This window comes from Lissotriton helveticus, chromosome 5_1 (genome assembly GCF_964261635.1).
Source record: "Lissotriton helveticus chromosome 5_1, aLisHel1.1, whole genome shotgun sequence".
In the NCBI taxonomy this organism is placed as follows: Eukaryota; Metazoa; Chordata; class Amphibia; order Caudata; family Salamandridae; genus Lissotriton; species Lissotriton helveticus.
Genome location: NC_136065.1, coordinates 718,180,439 through 718,201,224, shown reverse-complemented (window position 1 = coordinate 718,201,224; position 20,786 = coordinate 718,180,439). Strand labels below are relative to the sequence as shown.

The following is a 20,786-nucleotide window of genomic DNA, read 5'->3' as shown; positions in this document are numbered from 1 at the left end:
AAGGTCATGGAGGCCTTGCTCCCCTCATTGGTCAAAATCATTAATCTCTCGCTAAAGGCAGGCGAAGTTCCAAAAGCCTGAAAACATGTTAGGGAACGACCGATCTCATTTCTACCACTAATTGGCAAATTAACAGAGAAACATGTCAACGGAGCACTAACAGAGTTCCTGGAAACTAATCATTGTTTCGACCCCACTCAGATGGGCTTTCAGGCGCAACTCAGAACGGAATCAGCACTGCTGGTTGCGGTGGAAGAACTCAAAATGACTCTGGATAAATGGAGCTCAGCCGCTGTATTGCTCCTCGATCTGAGCATGGCATTTGACATTTGAACCACTCAATCCTACGAAAGAGGCTGTGGAAAAGTGGCATCCAAGACAAGGCGCTGTAGTGGCTGTCCTCCTTTTTGGAGGGCAGAACCTTTCAAGTCATGGAGGCTACTTTTTTCTCTAATTCTATGCAACTGGCCTGTGGGGTGTCACAGGGCTCCTCACTTAGCACCACATTGATTAATGTCTACTTGTGGCCGCTGGCACTGATCGTCAATGAGTTCGGTATCTCTATGGTGTCATATGCAGATGACACACAATTGGTGGTCTCTCTTGACCCCACACCAAGGGCGATGCGGACTGCTTAGCGCCATGTCTGGAAAGAGTGGTGGAATGGATGACCAGCAGCTGCCTGAAGCTGAACGGGGAGAAAACAGAACTTATGGTACTTGGAAACAAGGCGGTCCCCAGGCCTCTGATCAGCTGGCCTCTGTGTCTAGGCAGTCCACCAACCTCCAATACGACTATAAATAAATCTCGGCTTCTGGCTCGATAAGGAGCTAACTATGGGAACCCAAGCGAAAAAGCTCACAGGAACTTGTTTTGGGCTACTTAGAATGCTCCGTAAAATTCTGGAGCGCATCCCTCCGCAGCTTAGAAAGATAGTAATCGATGCATTAGATACATCCCGATTTGACTATGGAAATTCCCTCTATCTGGGGGCACCAAAATATGTTATAAGAAAACTCCAGGTTGCACAGAATACCGCAGTTAGACTGCTGTGTAAAAACCCAATACAGGAAGCCGTTGGGAAGCACCTAAAAGTACTACACTGGCTGCCGATTGAGGCGAGAGTCAAATTCAAGATACTCTGCCTAACGCATAAGGCCATACACGGCAAGGGCCCCGTAAAAATCAGAGATCTGGTAGCATATATGCCCATAACAAAAGTATTTTCTCTGGCACCGAATAGCTCCTAAAAACAACTAGAATTAAAAGAGCCCGATGGGGCAGCATATCTTTTACACACCTGGCACCCAAGCTGTGGAACTCTATGCCTAGGGAGTGCAGATTCATGGAAACAGAATCTATTTTCTGGAAAAAAGGTTAAGACCTGGATCTCTACTCAATACCATTAACCCCCCTTAGCCTCAGTCTCGGATTTCTCCTGTGGGCAGCCATGCGCTCTATAAATCCCCTAACATAAACACGTCAATAAATCAGATGGATTCAGATAATTTGACGGTGCAAATACGATCTAGGGTGGGGACCCTCTCTAGGCCAGAGACTAAAAGGCGAAAGAACAATAGCTTAAGTCATGACAGTGGCGGACGCTATTTACGGTGGGTGGCTGGGCAGGGGGATGGGAAGGGTTCTAAATGGAAAGAAAGAAAAACACTTGCCTTTAGGCCGGCCGACCACCGCCACTCTCTCCGCTCGCCACCAACACTCGCTCCTGGAAGCAGGAACAGGAAGCACCCAGGCTCCTGACTTCCCTAGCCAATCACAGCGCTACAATGCAGCCTGTGATTGGTCTAAGCTCTGTGGATCGGCGCTCAGACAAGGAATGGGAGCCTTTTGGAGTGGGCAAACCACTCCTCCTCTGCGCTGCTCTGGCTGCCCCGCACTAGGAAATGAAAACTGAAATGATAATAACACTAGTTATAATCATTTTCGTTTTTTTAAACTACTGCTCACAGAGCAGTGGGGCGACTACTCCGCCTTAGCAGAGGAGCTGCCACTGGTCAGTGATAATCGAAGTATGGCCCGGGGGCAGCATGTGGCCCTCATGACTTTTACATGTGGCCCCCTGGTCAACAGCAGCACTAGGCTGCTGTTAACTCATAAGAGGTAAATTAGTTGTAATGTGCAGTTTTTTGGTGGCCTATGTTCCTATTGTACACGAACAACATCATCATTTATTAAATCAAACACTGACGAAGGTTTTGTACAGCCACATCCTGAAGTCATGTATATCAAGGTTCTCTTAGGTGTAATTATGAAGAAAGAGGAGGGAAAGTGGCATAAAACAATTGCCAAGGTTCAAACAATTTGGTCAAGTGGGGATTAGTCTCAGGTTTTCTGGTTTCACGGTGTGCAGTTCACCCACCAGATGTGTATGCTTCTCTTTCCCTACACCCACCTTATTGGCCAACCTCCATATAACCCCCCCCCAACACACACACACACACACACACACACACATACCCTCCCCTCTATGGCTTGCGTTGTAGAGCACATTAGAATGTGGCGCTACGATTATATTCTGGACCACACAGTGTGGAAGCAATTCCCTGCCACAGCATAGCTTTTTGTGGTACACATTTGATAGCACACATTTAGAAGGTTAGGGAGTTAATCCTTGCTGATACTATAGGTCCAAAAACACTTTTGGAGTGCTTGGTACAGAAATCCCACATCTAAGCACAGATTAACTTGATCCAGCCCTCCAGCCAGACCCTACAGCACACCCCAGAGTTTCCGTAATACCTGTATGAAGCAGAAGCTCAACTGCAGATTCACACGTGCAGGCACAGCTGCCACAACAATTACATTTGCCGATGTACACCGAGAAACCACAGCAGCAATCAGGTGTGGTTGAGGGCCAGTAGCGTTTAAACGAATGGGTAGCAGGCATATGATGTCAAACACAGCATTCTGAAGTACGGAATGATTTCGTGAGCCCTCTACTTTTTCTGGAACCTTCTATGAAACTTTGTGCCCATTTAACAAATATAGTTGGAATGACATTTAAAATTAATCTTTTAGCTCAGTTTTGAAAAATTAAACCTAGTTGTTGCCTCTCTATGTAGGGGTAGCACTCCTCCTCTCAAAGTGACTTTTTATGGCTTACTTGTGCACACAACCCAGAGCGCACACCAGCACTGTACAGCTGCCCACCAAGCAGAAGCATTAGAAGGAACATTGCCATAGACTTCAACAGGAGTTCATGGTTTGAGTTCCAAGGACAGACTTGTATTCTGTGTACTCCTCTGCAGTATGGTCAATGCCTTCTTTGCTTAGGTGCTGCCTCACTGTGTGGTTCTTATTTTTTTCGTTTTGCAGTGACCTTTCCCCTCCAATACGCCCTTTCAGCCTTGAAGATTAATTTACTTCAGTCTTAGTGTAGTCTATCATCTAATTTCGGAATTCTGGTAGTCTAGGTTTTGTTCCAACTAGTGTAGATATGTGATATTTAGTGTTGACTTGCATGCACTTCAGAGCTAAGTGGATATTCCTCAGGCTGCTACACCCCACTAATACAGCTCTTGCAAACAATTGAAGATTTGCACTTTGCTGGGTCAAAATTGGATTGGCTTGGTAAGCAGGAAAATAATGGATTTAGGCCCAGATGTCTGACTGGGGGTGAGTGTTTGATATTGTTCAGCATTCCGTCCATCAATTTTTCTTTTTGCAATTGTCATTCCTAGTGGGACGGGTATGCCGATACGCTGGTCCCGTGCTCGCCATGCTACTGGATTCAAGCTATCCTGGCTGATTAGGTGTGATACCCTGAAACCGGTCCTCAGATGCTTGTTTCCGGTCCAGGGAGGACCTTGTCTGGCAGTTCAGGCTGGACTGTTCCCATGAGGAGCAGGGTCAAGACTGATGTGCACATGGCTGGGTCCAAGCTGGATTGGCTTGTTGAGCAAAAAAACAATGTGTTTAGTCCCAGATCTCTGACTTGGGGTGAGTGTTTGACATTGTTCAGCATTCCGTCATCAATTGTTTTTTGCATCCCTGAGTTAAGGTTTAACCTTTGTTGTTACCCCACACGCCGCACGGCTCCCCCTGTGCCTGCGTGACCCCCTCCTGCTGCCTGGAGCCCGCCGCTGGTGTGCCCCTGCTCCTGGGACTGGTATCACCGGTATCGTAATTGTACTGCTGCTCTGTATTACTGTATTCTGTTTTCTGTGGTTCTGACTTCCCCTTGCGCCCCTTGACCCCGGTATCGTAATTGTGCTGCTGTTTCTTTATTTTGTATTTTGCTTTCTGTGGTTTCTGGCTTCCCCTTGCGCCCCTTGACCCCCCGCCCCACACTCCCCGCCGCTGCTCCACCGCCCGTTTTTTCTTCTGTAAACCCTTCCCTCACCCATTGGCCGCCCGCTCCCGCCTCCCAGCTGCTCCTCCCTCCCACTTGCTCCTCCCTCCCACTTGACCTCTTTTTGAGGAAGCCGCGCGGCAGTGGCTTTGACCTGACCCTGGTCACCCCACACGGCTCCCCCTGTGCCTGTGTGACCCCCTCATGCTGCCTGGAGCTCGCCGCTGGTGTGCCCCTGCAACTGGTATCGCCGGTATCATAATTGTGCTGCTGCTCTGTATTACTGTATTCTGTTTTCTGTGGTTCTGACTTCCCCTTGACCCCGGTATCGTAATTGTGCTGCTGTTTCTTTATTTTGTATTTTGCTTTCTGTGGTTTCTGGCTTCCCCTTGCGCCCCTTGACCCCCCACCTCCACGCTCCCCGCCTCTGCTCCCCCACCCGTTTTTTCTAATGTAAACCCTTCCCTCGTCCATTGGCCGCCCCGCTCCCGCCTCCCAGCTGCTCCTCCCTCCCAGTTGTCCTCTTTTGGAGAAAGCCGCGCAGCAGTGGCTGTGACCTGACCCTGGTCACCCCACATGCCACACGGGTCCCCCTGTGCCTGCGTGACCCCCTCCTGCTGCCTGGAGCCCGCCGCTGGTGTGCCCCTGCGACTGGTATCGCCGGTATCGTAATTGTGCTGCTGCTCTGTATTACTGTATTCTGTTTTCTGTGGTTCTGACTTCCCCTTGCGCCCCTTGACCCCGGTATCGTAATTGTGCTGCTGTTTCTTTATTTTGTATTTTGCTTTCTGTGGTTTCTGGCTTCCCCTTGCGCCCCTTGGACGCCCCCGCCACACGCTCCCCGCCGCTGCTCCCCCGCCCGTTTTTTCTTCTGTAAACCCTTCCTTCGCCCATTGGCCGCCCGCTCCCGCCTCCCAGCTACTCCTCCCTCCCACTTAGCCTCTTATGGAAGAAGCCGCGCGGAAGCGTAGCGGACGCGCGCAGCGGGCGCGCCAAAGGCAAGCCTGTCTACGCCCGTCCATGCCTGGACCGCGCCCAGCGCCAGGACCCCTGGCCCTCGTCGGCGCCAGACCACCCGACGGACTTACGACGCCTCCTCCCTCCACACACTCAACGCCGGCCGGAACCCCGCCTGCTACCAAGCCACCCCAAAACGCACCCACGGACCCTTCACCTGCCGAGCCTGCAAATATACCTGCCTCTGAACCTGCACCGCTCCCGCCAAGCCAAGCGCCACCAACGATCACCTCAAGTGCATATTGCTCAACACCCGCTCCATCCACAGACACGCTGTCGAACTCTGGAACCTCCTCGACACAACATCACCAGACGTCGCCTTCCTCACAGAAACCTGGATGAATGCCTCCACAACCCCCGACATCGCCATAGCCATCCCGGAAGGCTATAAGATCACCCAAAGGGACCGCGTCAACCAAACCGGAGGCGGCATCGCCATCATCCACAGAAACACCATCTGCATCACGACCAACTCCGACGACACCCTCACCGCTGCCGAGCACCTTCACTTCCAGATACACACCGACCCTAAGACCACCCTCAGAGGCACTCTCATCTACAGACCCCCAGGACCACGCACACAATTCAGCGAAGCCATCGCAGACTTAATCAGCCCGCACGCCCTCACCTCCCCTGACTACATCCTCCTAGGGGGCCTCAAGTTCCACCTGGAGAACAACGACCGCAATCCAGCCGCCCTGCTGGACAACCTCGCCAACCTCTGACTCAAGCAACTGGTGAACACCCCCACCCACTACGCCGGCTACACGCTTGACCCCATTTTCTCCTCCAGCAAGCACATCTCCTTCAGCCACTCCACCGGACTACACTGGACAGATCACAGCTGCGTCCACTTCAACTTCAGGAGAACCACGACGCACCACCACCCACAACAGGTTCCCTGCAGAAACCGGGGCAAGATCACCGCCGACCAGCTCACCACCTCCCTTAGCCAGAACCCTCCCACCCACACGACGGACCCCAACGAAGTGACCCGCAACCTCACACAGTGGCTCACCAACTGCGCCAATGACCTTGCACCACTGAAGAACCCTCCCAGCAGACCCGGCAGCAAGAAAACCTCATGGTTCACCAACGACCTCAAAAACTCCAAGAAAACCTGCCGCACCCTCGAGGCAGCCTGGTGCCGCAACCAGACAGCAGAAAACATGACAGCCCTCAAGCACGCCACCCGCCAACACCACCAGCTGATCTGCACCACCAAAAGGACAACATTCAAAGAACGACTGGACAACAACACCCATAACAGCAAGGAACTCTTCAGCATCGTTAAAGAGCTCTCCAACCCCAGCACCTGCAACAACGACATCACACCCTCGCAAGACCTCTGCGACTCACTCGCCTTGTTCTTTCACTGCAAGATTGCCGACATACACAACAGCTTCGGAGAACAGACCACGCACCCCACCACCGAACCAGAGCCCCCCACCACCACCCTCTGCACCTGGATCCCGATCAGCACCTAAGACACCACCCGCATGATGAACACCATCCACTCCGGCTCCCCTACCGACCCCTGTCATCACCACGTCTTCAACAAAGCCGACCCCATCATTGCACCCCAACTCCGGGACATCATCAACAGCTCCTTCGCATCCGCCACCTTCCCGGAGAGCTGGAAACACGCTGAGCTCAGCGCCCTCCTGAAGAAACCCACCGCGGACCCCACGGACCTCAAGAACTTCCGCCCCATCTCGCTCCTCCTTTTTCCTGCTAAAGTCATCGAGAAGACCGTCAACAAACAACTCTCCGCCTTCCTCGAGACTAACGGATCCCTCGACCTCTCGCAGTCCGGCTTCCGAGCAAACCACAGCACCGAAACCGCCCTCATCGCAGCTACCGACGACATCAGGTCCCTGCTCGACAATGGGGATACAGCTGCCCTCATCCTCCTGGACCTCTCAGCAGCCTTCGACACCGTGTGCCACCGCACCCTGATACGGCGCCTCAGCAACACCGGAATCCAAGGCCCTGGAATGGATCATCTCGTTCCTCGCCGGAAGAACCCAGAGAGTCCGCCTCCCCCCCCTTCCGATCTGCAGCCACTGAAGTCATCTGCGACGTCCCGCAAGGATCCTCGCTCAGCCCCACCCTCTTCAACATCTACATGAGCCCTCTCGCAGCCATCGCACGCCAACACAACCTCAACATCATCTCCTACGCTGACGACACACAGCTGATCCTGTCCCTCACCAACGACCCCGCCAGAGCCAGCCTCCAGGAAGGAATGAAAGACGTCGCGGAATGGATGAAGCTCAGCCGTCTGAAACTGAACTCAGACAAGACGGAAGTCCTCATCCTGGGACCATCCCCCTCTGCCTGGGACGACTCCCGGTGGCCCTCTGCGCTGGGCACCGCCCCCAAGCCCACGGACCATGCTCGCAACCTGGGCTTCATCCTGGACTCATCCCTCACGATGACCAAGCAAGTCAACGTCGTCTCGTCATCCTGCTTCAACACCCTTCGCACGCTCCGGAAGATCTTCTGGTGGATCCCCACCGACACCAGGAAAACGGTCACCCAGGCCCTCGTCACCAGCCGACTGGACTACGGGAACACCTTCTACGCTGGAACCACAGCCAAACTCCAGAAAAGACTCCAGCACATACAGAACGCCCCTGCACGACTCATCCTGGACATCCCCCGTCACAGCCACATCACATGCCCATCTGAAAGACCTGCACTGGCTCCCCGTCAGCAAGAGGATCACGTTCAGACTCCTCACCCACGCACACAAGGCTCTCCATGACATGGGCCCCAAATACCTCAATAGCCGCCTCACATTCTACACACCCACCCGCCAGCTCCGATCCACCAGCCTCGCTCTCGCCGCCGTCTCACGAATTCGCAAGGCCACCGCCGGAGGAAGATCCTTCTCCTACCTGGCGGCCAAGACATGGAACTCACTCCCCACCCCCCTACGGCTGACCCAGGACCATCTCTCCTTCAGGAAACAACTCAAGACCTGGCTGTGCGAGCAGTAGCGACTCCCCTCCCTCCCAGCGCCTTGAGACCCTAACGGATGAGTAGCGCGCTCTACAAATTATTTGATTGATTGATGATGTTGAAAGATGAAGTTAGAAACCAAGATGGCAACCTCGTTTGGAGTAACTTCAACCTTTACCGTTGAAAAGAGGACAGAAAAGACAGGCACTTAGAAGTGAGTATATATTACAACCATGCAAATCATTTAAAGACCCCTTTTAATGGAAATACAAATTGGTCTTCTGTATTTGCATATTGCAATTTTTTTATAACTTCTCTGTATTCTTCTTGTATTGTGTTTCTAACTTTTACTTACAACTAATGGGTTGACAGACCATTGCGTTTAGCCTATTACAAAAAGCATTTTCTACTGACAATGTAATAATGCTAGGTATAACATTGACTCTATGTGCTCTAATTGGATTGGATTGGATCCCCTGGTTAGAATGACTTTGTACTCGCTAGGAGTCCCTGAGCTATGTGTAAACCCCAGCTCGTGTTCGAGGTTCCCTAAGAGGTTGAAGGCACTAATTCCGGAGAAGCTAGCCTATGAAAGGGAGCAATCCCAGAAGTTAAAAATAACTGTAAAGACCTATCACTCAATCCCACCAGTGATAGTGGGTGAATACTTCTACCTGGACGTGGTAAGGACCCTGCAGCATAGGTTTATCCTTTTAAGGTTCCGCTTCAACTTAATTTCCCTAATGCTGGGTTTCCCTTCAAAACAGTACTTGCCCATGCAATAATGTATCAGTCCAGTCTGACCTCCATCTTTTCTTCTTTTGTCATTTTTATAAGGAGCAGAGAGTCCGATACATTAAACCTCTTTTAATGCGGCACAATTTTAAGCAGTGCCTCGTTGTCCTGTTCTACCTAAAGAAGCTTCATGATCCTTTTTTATGTTTCTGTGTAGCCTCATTCCTTTGGGCTTGTAATATTTACTAGACTTGGAGAGCTAGGTTAACTCTTAGCCTTAAACTCATTTGTCTCCCTGAACATACTATGTAATCTCCTCGCAACAGTCTCGAAGAGATAAAGGATCTCAATAACACATGTAATATTCTTAAAGGGCTTTAATAACTTACAAAAGTTGTCCCTTTTTATCTAAATGTACCTGTTTTTAAATCTATGTATTTACGTGTTAACCGTGAACCTGCAGTCCAGCATCTAATCTTTTATTACGTTCATTGCACAAAAAATAGACAGTGAATTGCGTAATTTGCATAGCCCAATTCTATATCCCCATTGTTTTGGGGTTTGAATTTGTACATTGTTTTTCGCTATTTGAATTGTTAGTTTTTAATAATTCATATGCATTGAACTGTATTGCACTGAGAAGAATGACTGTCTCATTTTTTAATATGTACACTTTGATGATCTATGTTTTCAAATTGGATAGAATAAAGTTATGGAAACGAAACGACTATGTGCTGCATAGAACATTAATAGAATGTGCATTGTTTTTCCAATATATTTTCTCAGAAGGAAAATAGTGTGCCCCTTTTCTATCTCTGATTAATGTTGTTTTTTGTTATAAACATTTTTCAGATTGATCTTGTACAAGTCAAACAAGCTTTTACGCAGATTTATCAGAAGACTCTTCCATCGATGATTTCAAGTGACACATCTGGCGACTACCGACGTTTACTTCTCGCAGTTACTGGCCAATAGAACAAGTGTATATATAAGCACAGTGGACTGTGACATTAATCTAAAATAGGAATGCATATATACGGGAATGTTAATGCTGTCTATATACAGTATGCAAACATTAAGTACTGAATGAAAATAGAGTGGAGAGGGTTTTTAATTAGACCTCTGTAATCATGACTATTACATTAGATTGTGTTTGTTTACATGTTAAACTTGCCTTAATTAAAAAGTATGCAAATGTATTTTTCACTTCAAATAAATGTACATTTATTCAAGAAAGCTCCATTTCTTGTATTGATTCTTCAAACTGATGATCTTGGTTTGTAACCTAATTACTGGTTTCAGTGTTTGCACTGAGATCTTGGCATTCAGTTATTTGGGTCAGCTGATTAGTTGCAGGCCTTGATAAAAGATCCGTGCCTTTCGATATGGGTGCTTGTGTATAGAGGCAGTTGGTGGTCGCTTAGGTAGGCCGCCTTCTGTCCTGAGATTTGCAGGTGCAGACCTTTCAGCTCCGGCATCTTATGCCGCCTTCCTTTGTGATAACGGCTCTCCCTCTTCTTTAAATATGTCAGTGATATTGATCTGCAGTTTTAATACCAGAGGCTGGGCATAGATGTCTGACTGCAGCTCTCCTTCATTCTGCAGTTTTTATTGATTTGAACATCAAAAACACTAGGTGGATTTGTATTTCTAAGGATTCTTCTTGTTATGACTTGAAATTTTGCAGCGTTTGTGGCAACCTTTAGTCTGTGAGGTGTATTAAATTGGAGCAGTTTATGATGCAATAAATGTATGCTTCTTCTTTACTTTAGAAATCACAGCAGCCAATGAAACAAACTAAAAACGAAACTTCTGATGAACTCCTGTAGTCCACACTCTCCACGAATCACTGGGGACATGTACAGTGTGTGTGTAAAGATATATATATATATATATATATATATATATATATATACTGAAAAAAACATAGGTTTTACAGACATAGTTAGGGATTAGCATTTAAAAAACCTTTGAAATTCACTAAAAAACCATCGGTTTCAGGGATGTTATAGTTAGTTGGACATTTGACTCATATAAAACCAGAGAAATTCGGCCAGTATAGTTAGTTGAGCTAACTATAACTCACATGCCCGCAATGCACTGCTGATGACGTCACATATTACATCACTTATGACATGGTCAGTGACATCACTCATGACATCTCAAAGGACATCACTGATGACATCATCTAGTGAATGTGTGTTTCTGTAAAGTTTAAATATTTTTCATATATATCTATGCCAAGGTGTATTGAAGAATGAATGCATTTACAAGTGCCTGAAGGGATTATTTAGTAGGTGTGTGAATGACTGTATAAGTTAGTGATTGAACATGTCTTACTGAATGCATGGGTTAGTGAATAAACTGTGTGAAAGTCTGTATTCGTCTCTTCGTTGGTGTGTAAGCAACTACATGGGTTGGTGAATAGCTACATGAGTGTCTATATGGGTTATTGATTGTTGTCGGAGTATCTGTATGGGTGCCTGAGTGTCTGTATGGGTGGGTGAGGGGCGTACGACTCTGTGCATAGATGTCTGAGTGGGTGATTCACTGGTTGTATGGATTCAAAAGTGCATCTGGGAAGGGCTATATGGGTGAGTTAGTGTGTGTATGGGTGTGTTGGTGAGTGAATGAATGTCTCAGTGGTATATCTGTGTGTTAGACCTGGCACCATTGGCGTGGGTCTCCCTTCCATTTTTGCTGTTGCCTCATGTGTTTTTGATGGTGTTAGAGGCTTTGGGCACTGTGCCACTGCTGTCCAGTGCCACAGTGCGAGTGCTCCCTACTGTAAATTGATGTATTGATTAGTGGTTCCATGATTGGATATTTGGTTTACTTGTCAGACCCTAATACAGAGCGCTGGGTGTGCCCAGGGCGTGTAAATCCAAATGCCGCTAGTGGGCTTGCAGCACTGGTTGTGCCACCCACAGAAGCGGCCTTGTAAAATGTGTCTAAGGTCTGCCATTGCAGAGCCTGAGTGCAGTCTGGTACTGTCATGCTAAGTGGGCAAGTGCACCCACTTGCCAGTCCCTGAACGTTCCCTTTTCTTCATATTAGTCACCCCTATGGTAGGCCCAAGGGCAGGGTGCATTGTAAGTATAAGGTAGGACAAGCCCTGATGTGTGAGGCATGTCCTAATAGTGAATTACAGCCATTTTCGTTTTTCACTATTGCATGGCTACCTGTTCTCCATAGGCCAGAATGGGCTGCTAGATTATTACATGTATATAATCCTAACAGACTGAGAGAACATGGTAGAAATTCGCGTTTAATATGCCTGGACTCAGAATAATAAAATACATATTTTTGTGAAGTTTATTTTAATATTCTGTGTTTACAAATACCACTTTTAGAAAGTAGGTATTTGCTTGCCTAACCATTTAAGCCTGCCTCTGCTAGGTTGTGTATTCCTTTGTCTGGGTTTGTAAGTGACAGGGCTGGGGGATTCCAGGAGACAGGCTGGGGCAGCCCAGTGGTGAATAAAGAGATCTGCATCTAGATGGGAGGGAGGAGTTGCACCTGGAACCTGAATAGGACTGTGCCCGCCCCCGCAGTGCTGGCTCCACCCCCTTTGGTGCGTCTGATGTCTCTGCCCTGCACACTGAAAGAAGAGAAGGAAGACTGTCGTCAAAGTGCTCCAGGACTGTACTTGCCTTCCACAATGCTGGCTCCACCTCCTGTGGGGCATCTGATGTGCCTGCCGTGCGCTGTGAAAGGAAAGGAGAAGTCTGGTAAACAGAGTGATTCAGAACTGGCTTGAACTGGGCACAGGCCACTCTCCTCTGAAGAACAAAGGATTTTGGGGTATAAGTATTGGGACCCTGATCCCAAGAAATTAGATCACCTCTGGACTTACAAGACGAAACCTCTGCTGAGGAGAAGGAACCTGAAGAAACTGAGGAGAGACTATTCCCAAGCTGAAGTGCTGCTTGGAGGATTGGCCTGCAGTTGTTGCCTGACTGCCAAAGAGAGGAGAAAGGACTGTGTGGACTTTACTTTCAACTTGTGCAAAGATCTCCAAGGGCTTGGAAGAGAGCTTGCCCCTGACCGATGTCCCAGGACCAGTGGACTTCATCAGCCTTTGTGAATTGCTGCTGGAAACAAGTGGCTACAGAGGCAGGGAGCTGTGACCGACTCTAACGACCGGCCTGGTGGCCTCTAGGCACCGCACCAGGCAACGTCCGCCTCGAACAACGCAAGCTCTGCGCTCACCGACTCCGTCAACAAGCCGTAGTATGCACCGCGACTTGAAGGACACCGCGACGTGCAACGCCTCGCTACACCGAATCGAACTGGTCTGACAGACGCGGTCACTGCTGCTGACTTCGAGTCCTGTGACCGCACCGGAGTTGGGTCCCGCCTCGCACGCTTTGCGACGCACCCCCTGACTTGCACCGCTGTCCGGACTGATCGACGCCAGCTCCCGAACTCCAGCTCTGTCGCCGCACCGTAAAGCTGCAAGCACCGCAACGACCAACGTCCGCCTCGAACAATGCAAGCTCTGAGCTCACCAACTCCGACTTGACGCCGTCAACGAGCCGTAGCCTGCACCGCGACTGGAAGGACACCGTGACCTGCAACGCTTTCTTTTTCTATACCGCGACGAACCCCGGAACCGGCTCGCACATCCGTGCCGGCCTCCTCAAGCAAAAGGTACTGTGACTGAGTCTGTGGACATTTGAGTGGGCTCAGACCGCCGGGGTCCGCTGGATATTGTTAGACGCTGTGTTCTTTTCAGCAACTCTGTAGCCGGACAAAGCTACCGATTCCACAGAACCTTGAATTAATCCTTTTTAACCTGAACTCTTGAAACTGAATAGTACTGTGGATTCTTTTTGTCGTTTATTGGTCTTGTGATAACTCTATATAAAGTATACTTATTTTTTATATAAAACCTGTCTGGTGTCCATTTGTAGTGTTGTCACTAGGGTACTGTATGTGGTCACAACTGCTTAACCGCATGCGTGCTGCGGTCATTTTTGCGCTGTGCGGCTTTTTTCTAAAAGCCGCGTTACATGACGAGCTGAGCTCGTCATGAGCATGCGAGCGGCGCAACTCATGACGAGCTCAGCTCGTCATGAGCATGGAAGGGGTTAACTTGCATCGCCTCTGAAATAAGCCTTGACTGCTCGCGCCACGTCGCCTAGAGGGTGAGCAGGGGTTATTTTGAGAGAGTAATTCCCTTGCCGTGACTAGAGGAGAGGGTCCCTGCTTGTCACAAGTACCTACCTGTGCCAACCAGAGAACCCCCATTCTAACACTGTGACTAACTACATATGTTTTAGGGCACTATATGTGAGTGTTGGAGTATATAAATGACTATACGTGAGAGTAAGTTATTTGAAGAGTGGGTGTATAAATGAGTGTCTGCTTCTATCAGTGATTGTATAAGACAATAAATATGTGTTCGTATCTGTATAAATAAGTGATGTGGTGTGTCTATAAATAACAGAGTTGGTGTGTATAACTGTATACATGAGTAAATGGGTATGTGATTGATTCTTTACATTACTGACTAGGTGTGTGAGTAACTCTATGGATGAGTTGCGGAGTGTGACTATGTATAGATATGAGTGCACATTATAGTACTGTATTGATGAGTAACTACATGTATAAGTGACTGGATGTGTGTGTAGACCTACGAAATAGTGAGTGGTATGTAGTATCGGGCATTATTGTGTGTATGGTTTCAAAAATAGTGGTCAGCATTTTAGAATGGGTGTATCAAAGTTTATATTAGGGCATCAGTATGTGCATCAGATTATCACGTGGATGATGTCATCAGTGATGTCATTTGAGATGTCATCAGTGATGTCACTGACCATGTCATGAATGATGTAATATGTGACGTCATCAGCAATGCATTGCAGGCGCGTTAGTTATAGTTAGCTCAACTAACTATAACAGGTGAATGTCTCTGGTTTTATAGGAGTCAAATGTCCAACTAACTATAACATCCCTGAAACCTATGGTTTTTTGTGAATTTCAAAGGTTTTTTAAATGCTAATTCCCAACTATAACGTCTGTAAAACCTATGGTTTTTTCAGTGAATTTCTAAGGTTTTTTAAATGTTAATTTCATATTTTAATATTTATAAAAACCTATATTCTTTTTTTGTAATATTTTGAAACCCTATTATCCTTTTTTTAACTTTAAAAATGATGTAATGTTATATATATATATAATTTTATTTTTATTTATTTTTTATTTTTTAGAAAACTGCAGTCCCATACCGGTAGTGTAACAAGCTCCATCAGCACTCAAATCCTATCTGCCATATTGCTAAACTCGTAAATGATGCGCATTTCGTGTCCGACTGGTTCGTAGCACCGCGTCCCAGGTAACATCATATACGTATGAGGTTGCGCCAGCTGCTACTTTGGTATCCGGGTACGCAGTACCAAGCCACGCGTTACGTCATGTACGTATGGGGTCGCGCCAGCTGCGCTTTGTGTATGCGACGAGTGCGCGCTGCCAGGCCCTGTGTTACGTCATAGACGTATGGTGTCGCGCCAGGTACGCCATTCCCTAATTTTTTTATGTCTCAAAAGTCTTAAAGTGTAGATGAGAGCAAGCAATAATCAAAAATATTTTAAACATTTATATATTTCTAATTGTAATAAACTTATATTATGATAAATATTTTCTCAAAACCGCGTCGGGTGCGGCCTCCTTGCGCGCTCAATGGGCGATTGCCATCTGACCTTAACAAAAACATTTGATTAACATTTCCCATTGTAACAGTTGAAGGACCCCACCCATTTTAGTCATTCTCTACAGCGTTTGATGAGACACACCCCTTCTGCTTAGAGAGCTTTTTTTTACATTTTGTTTGCTGTATACACATCTTATACTACACACAACATGCAACGATCATCTTGATCAATATTCATGGTCTGTACATTAGCCTTCCATGTGTGATGGCAATGCATCTGAAACGTTACATCAAAAAACAAATATGTTACACGATGCCCCTGGTGTGTGTGTGTGCGCGCGCGCATTATTGTGCTGCCTTTCGGCCTGGGTATTGGTGGATCGAAGGGGTATCATCATCCACAGGCAGAGTGCACATCCTAGATCACATGTAACAAACAGTAAATTGTTATGTGTAGATTTGTGTTGCAGTATGCTCTGCTGTCAAGCTTTACCAGTATAATAGTGTGTCATATGGGAGACTTTCAGAATCACGTTTGACATGCAATACTTGACTGTAATGAGCGTTATCACTATGTATGACGTAGCCTCACTGCTGAGCCTCCCTCCATCTGAGCACATTCGCATGTGTGCGTGCGCTTTGCAATAGCAACACTTTCAATAATACCGCACACCATTGACATGCGTGTCTCCGCATAGCCACAAGCTTGACAACGACATGTGATGTTGGACATTCAAAGTTTTCGAACAACATCTCATTAGCGATAGTTGCCGCCCTCCCGGTACATGCTACATTAATGTAAATTGCACATTCTGCGACGTCAAAACTGCAACAGAAACACACATAAGTACACTTCCTGGCCAGACAGGAACTGAACAACGTTCAGGTCCCCGGAATAATTATTCACAACCCTAAGTTGGCCTGGCGTACGCAAACCCAGCCCACTTTGCGTACGTATAAATAGGATAACGACGATGCCACATGTCCCAGTTCTTCCACACTGCCTCAGGTGATATGGCCACATCCACCTCGCATATCACAATGCACAATAAAAGAAAGGGATCCATGAGGTGTACGCCATCCTGGCAATGAACACTGGATATGAATTGGGAACCCTACTGGCCATCATGTTTGGAAAGGGATCCATGAGGTGTACACCATTCTGGCAATCAACACTGCATATGAATTGTGAACACTACTGCCCGTCGTGTTTGGACACACAACAATGACAGCAGGTGAGCAGTGTGGCCTGGGTGCACAGGGGCTGCAATTGAGCGCTGTGCTGCGGGATGGGTGAGGTGCACCAGCCTGGGTGCGCCAGTGCCAACAAGCCATGTTGCTATGCGTAATTATATATATTTTTATATCTTTATTGCAGTTTTATTATTTTTTCGTTACAATCAAATCAGGCATAGGTATAATGCACTTACATACAATATCAATATCACTGTAACATTACATATGTAATTCCAGGTATTACCATTTAGTGAGCACAGCATAATAGCAGTTTGAGATAGGTATACAATACCTATGTATACTGTCGCCTCTAAATGAGGGGCAGGACATGTCTATCATATAGGTCTTCACCTTACAATAATAGGTCAGACTTGAACTTGTCTAGTAGCCCAATGTCATACAATTTGCAATCAATACAATCATTGAACAACAACAGACAATAAGGCACGGGTGACAGAAAGTGAACCATTTCCCTGATTGCAGGATATCCTTCTTTTTCAACTCGTAAACCATAACTAGGAAACTAAAAAGAAATACAAAAGAAAAGGAGATATCAGGTACATTAAAAAAGGGGGACATGTAGCTAGTGCGGTGTGTACTTTCCGAGTGTGGTCATGTCGAGGGTGGTGCGCAGCGTGGTTAATTTGGGTTTCTGTTGTTGGTCAGTATGTAGTTGTGTGGGTGCCAAGGCCTCATGCGTCTAGGACCGTGTCTATGCAGCATCATGAAGGAGTATGGGGACATTGCCTAACCTAACAGTCATGTCCGAGGGGTGCCCATTCACACAGCCCATTCACCCCACCCGGGCACCACCACAGGCGTCACCTCCCAATCGCTGTGTGGGGGAAGCACATAACGCTGTTCTAGTTTGTACAAGAGTTTTCAGGATGTCGTCCCAGGCCTGTGCAATAGGAAACGTACGCAGCCCAGCCGTTTCTTCTCTATGAAGAATGGTGCTCTCCGCCTGTGCCCAGTTTTCCAGAGATTTTAACCAATGGGGTGCCTCCGGAGGGTCTTTATGTTTCCATCTCTTGGTTATCAGCCGTTTTGCAGTTGTCGTGGTGAGCCTCAGCTAGGCCCACCAGTGCTAGGGGTTCGCCCTTCTCAGCACAAGTCCTCAGACCAATAGAATAGAAGTGGGCATAGAAACTGGAATATAAAACAAAGTATTTATTAAACCTCATGAGGTGGAACTACATTCATACAACGCCCTTCGGTAGTGTATGAAGTAGCACCCTGAACAGAAGGAACATGGTCCTTTTATACCCACACAGGGGCTCAGAAGAAGGCGGTAAAAGTACAGAAGAGAAGGTTTACATACATTAAAGGTCATACAGAAATGCACAGTCAATAGTAGGGCGGAGCTTAGCAGTTTGCTAATTGCGGTAAAAATACCCTTACAGTTACACACTAAGAGATATGTGAACAGTTACAGTGTCTTCTGCCCAAGTGCAGAGTAGCAGAATCTAAATATAGTCTGTCCATAAGCAGAGTACAAGAGTAAACAACAGCAAGGAAGGACAGAGCACATGGCAGACAAGATGGCTGCCCAAAACAAGATGGCTTCAGCTAAATGCTAACCTCGATCGCTGCCAAATTACAACAGACAACCCTTTTACCATTAGTTGAAGACATTCGTTCATTTAGGGTAATCTAGATTCACATCTTGTACGTTTATTTTCATCATTTCAGTAATCTCTTTATTCAGCATGTGTTGGGCTTTTATTTCTGCAACATTCTGCTTAGGTGTACAGGCAGTAATGCAGACGGAGCAAAGCATTGGACCACATTGTATACATACACAGCATGTAAATAGTACCACTAGTATGACACATAGGATGGTCAATAGCTTCCAGCCCCAGGTAACAAACAATGTCCACAACCAGCTGGCAAAAGTCCAGGTGCCAGTCTCTGGGTGAATTTCAGCAGCAATCTTGTGCAGTTTACCGATTGCATCAAACACTGAAGGTGAGTGATTCTGAATGTAGACGCAGCAACTACTACCGATGCGACATGCACCATCTAGAATCATACGATTCTGGAGTGCTACAATCTTCGCAATTTACAGCTCTTCTGTAATGTTCGAAAGTGCCTTAGCTGTCTGATTGGTAACAACTTCCACAACACGAGTCAATCTTCTTATTTTTCTGCTGTTTAATGCAGCACCCACAAAGAAAAACAAGCCCAAATTGAAATCAACGTATTGTTGCAAGGTGGTGTCAGTGTGGTCCACCTCATCAGTGCTTGTTGTCCTCATATCTGTTCTTAGAAATATCATTGTACAGTTTTAAATCCTTCTGATAAGATGCAGGCGACAGAAACACAGGGGGCAACAGAAAGTACACCTAGCATACTCCAGACCATCCAACAGGTAGTTGGTAATATCCCTTGTTACCACAGACAAAGTAGGTATTATGTCAGGATATGAAACTACTGTTATTGGCACCTTCAATAGTCAGAACCACAGTACACTCACTTCTTCCTACTGGAATTCTCCCAACGCTGCCTATACACAAGTCTGCTTTAGCTCTAGTAACAGAAATCACAAATGGTCCATTGTTCTTAATAGTTCTTATATGTGGGAAAACATATGGCGTGGAAATATTTTCAGGTCGATACTCCTCCCATTCCCATTTAGTCCCTTCAGCTCGAGGATAACCTTCTTCATCTGGATAATGCACTTTATTGATAATTAATCCCTCCGACTGTCATCCTTGAAATGTTATCCTTTTCAGAAGCAAACAAAAGCGCAAACCAGGCTTGGCACGAACCATTGTGCGAGAAAGGAAGAGGAATAAAAGGCGTTCCTCCCTTCTTCTGGTGAGCAGGTATCATCCCACACACCCAACAGTCAGTAGTATTTGTGGCATTGAGTATGATGTAACATCAGAATAAACGTGTTGTTCTGGTAGGATTGTTGATGCTTTTGCTCATGGTATGGAAGTGTAAAGTAATGATGTTCAGCTGGTACTGGGGCAGTGGCGATCAAAAGCTGCCGAGCAGGAGCCACTTTCTCAACAAACTAGGTTGTCACTGCTGCAACTACCATAGCAACAACAAATCCTACAGCACATATGGCCCTTTTATTACAAATCTTATCAACAGTTGATCTCCATGCAGACATGATCACTTCGTTGTTGAATCAATCGTTGGAGCTCTAAAGTCCTGGGCAGCCGTTGGTTTCTTCACCGAGGGTCAAGACAGGTGTCACTGTGTAGGACTGCTCCCCCGCCTTGCAACATCAGCTTCATTTCACAAACCCAGGACGGTAGCTCAACCAGTCTTTTTCAACAATGCAGGCTCTTTCCATGGTCTCAGTTGGTACCGGGATACTCCAAGGATCGTGTGGTCCGGGAAGACTTCCTCCGATTCGTCAGGTGATATGACGTGGCCTTTCTCCGTATCCAGAATCTCTCGATGGTCAGTCAGCACAGCAGGTTCCACCAAGGTAGGCGACACTCGCTTGCAGTGAGTGCTGTGAATCCAAGTCTTCCTGTTCGTCACTCACACCGCTGTCCTCGTAGCTAGGAGCACGTGTTCCGGTCCTCGCCACCTAGGCTCCAAGCTGTTCGACCTCTCGAAGACCTTGACCATTACGTGGTCACCAGGTCGGTGTTCATGGACCTCACCTGTGGACCTGTCGGGAAGACCTTCTTGAACCTGTTGATGAATATAAATCAAACTGTCAGTCAACTGTGCTAAGTAGTCACTCATCAGAACACATTGTACATCTTGTATGGGGCGTGGTTTAGGAACTCCCCAAATGTTCACCGGTCTCCCAAATACCACCTCATATGGTGTAAGCCCAGATCGTAAATGTGGTACTGATCTAATAGACAACAATGCCAAGGACAACACATCAGG

General features: G+C 47.1%; 1 protein-coding gene across 1 annotated transcript in view; it reads left to right on the top strand.

The window, feature by feature from the left end:
- ANXA7 (annexin A7) overlaps positions 1 to 10,267 on the top strand; it is a 452,163-nt gene extending 441,896 nt beyond the window's left edge. Inside the window, exon 13 of the mRNA XM_078643136.1 lies at positions 9,884 to 10,267. Within this exon, the coding sequence (XP_078499262.1) occupies positions 9,884 to 10,006 (123 nt within the window). The 3' untranslated portion in view covers positions 10,007 to 10,267. The remainder of the gene's footprint in view (positions 1 to 9,883) is intronic.
- Positions 10,268 to 20,786: the final 10,519 nt, after the last annotated feature.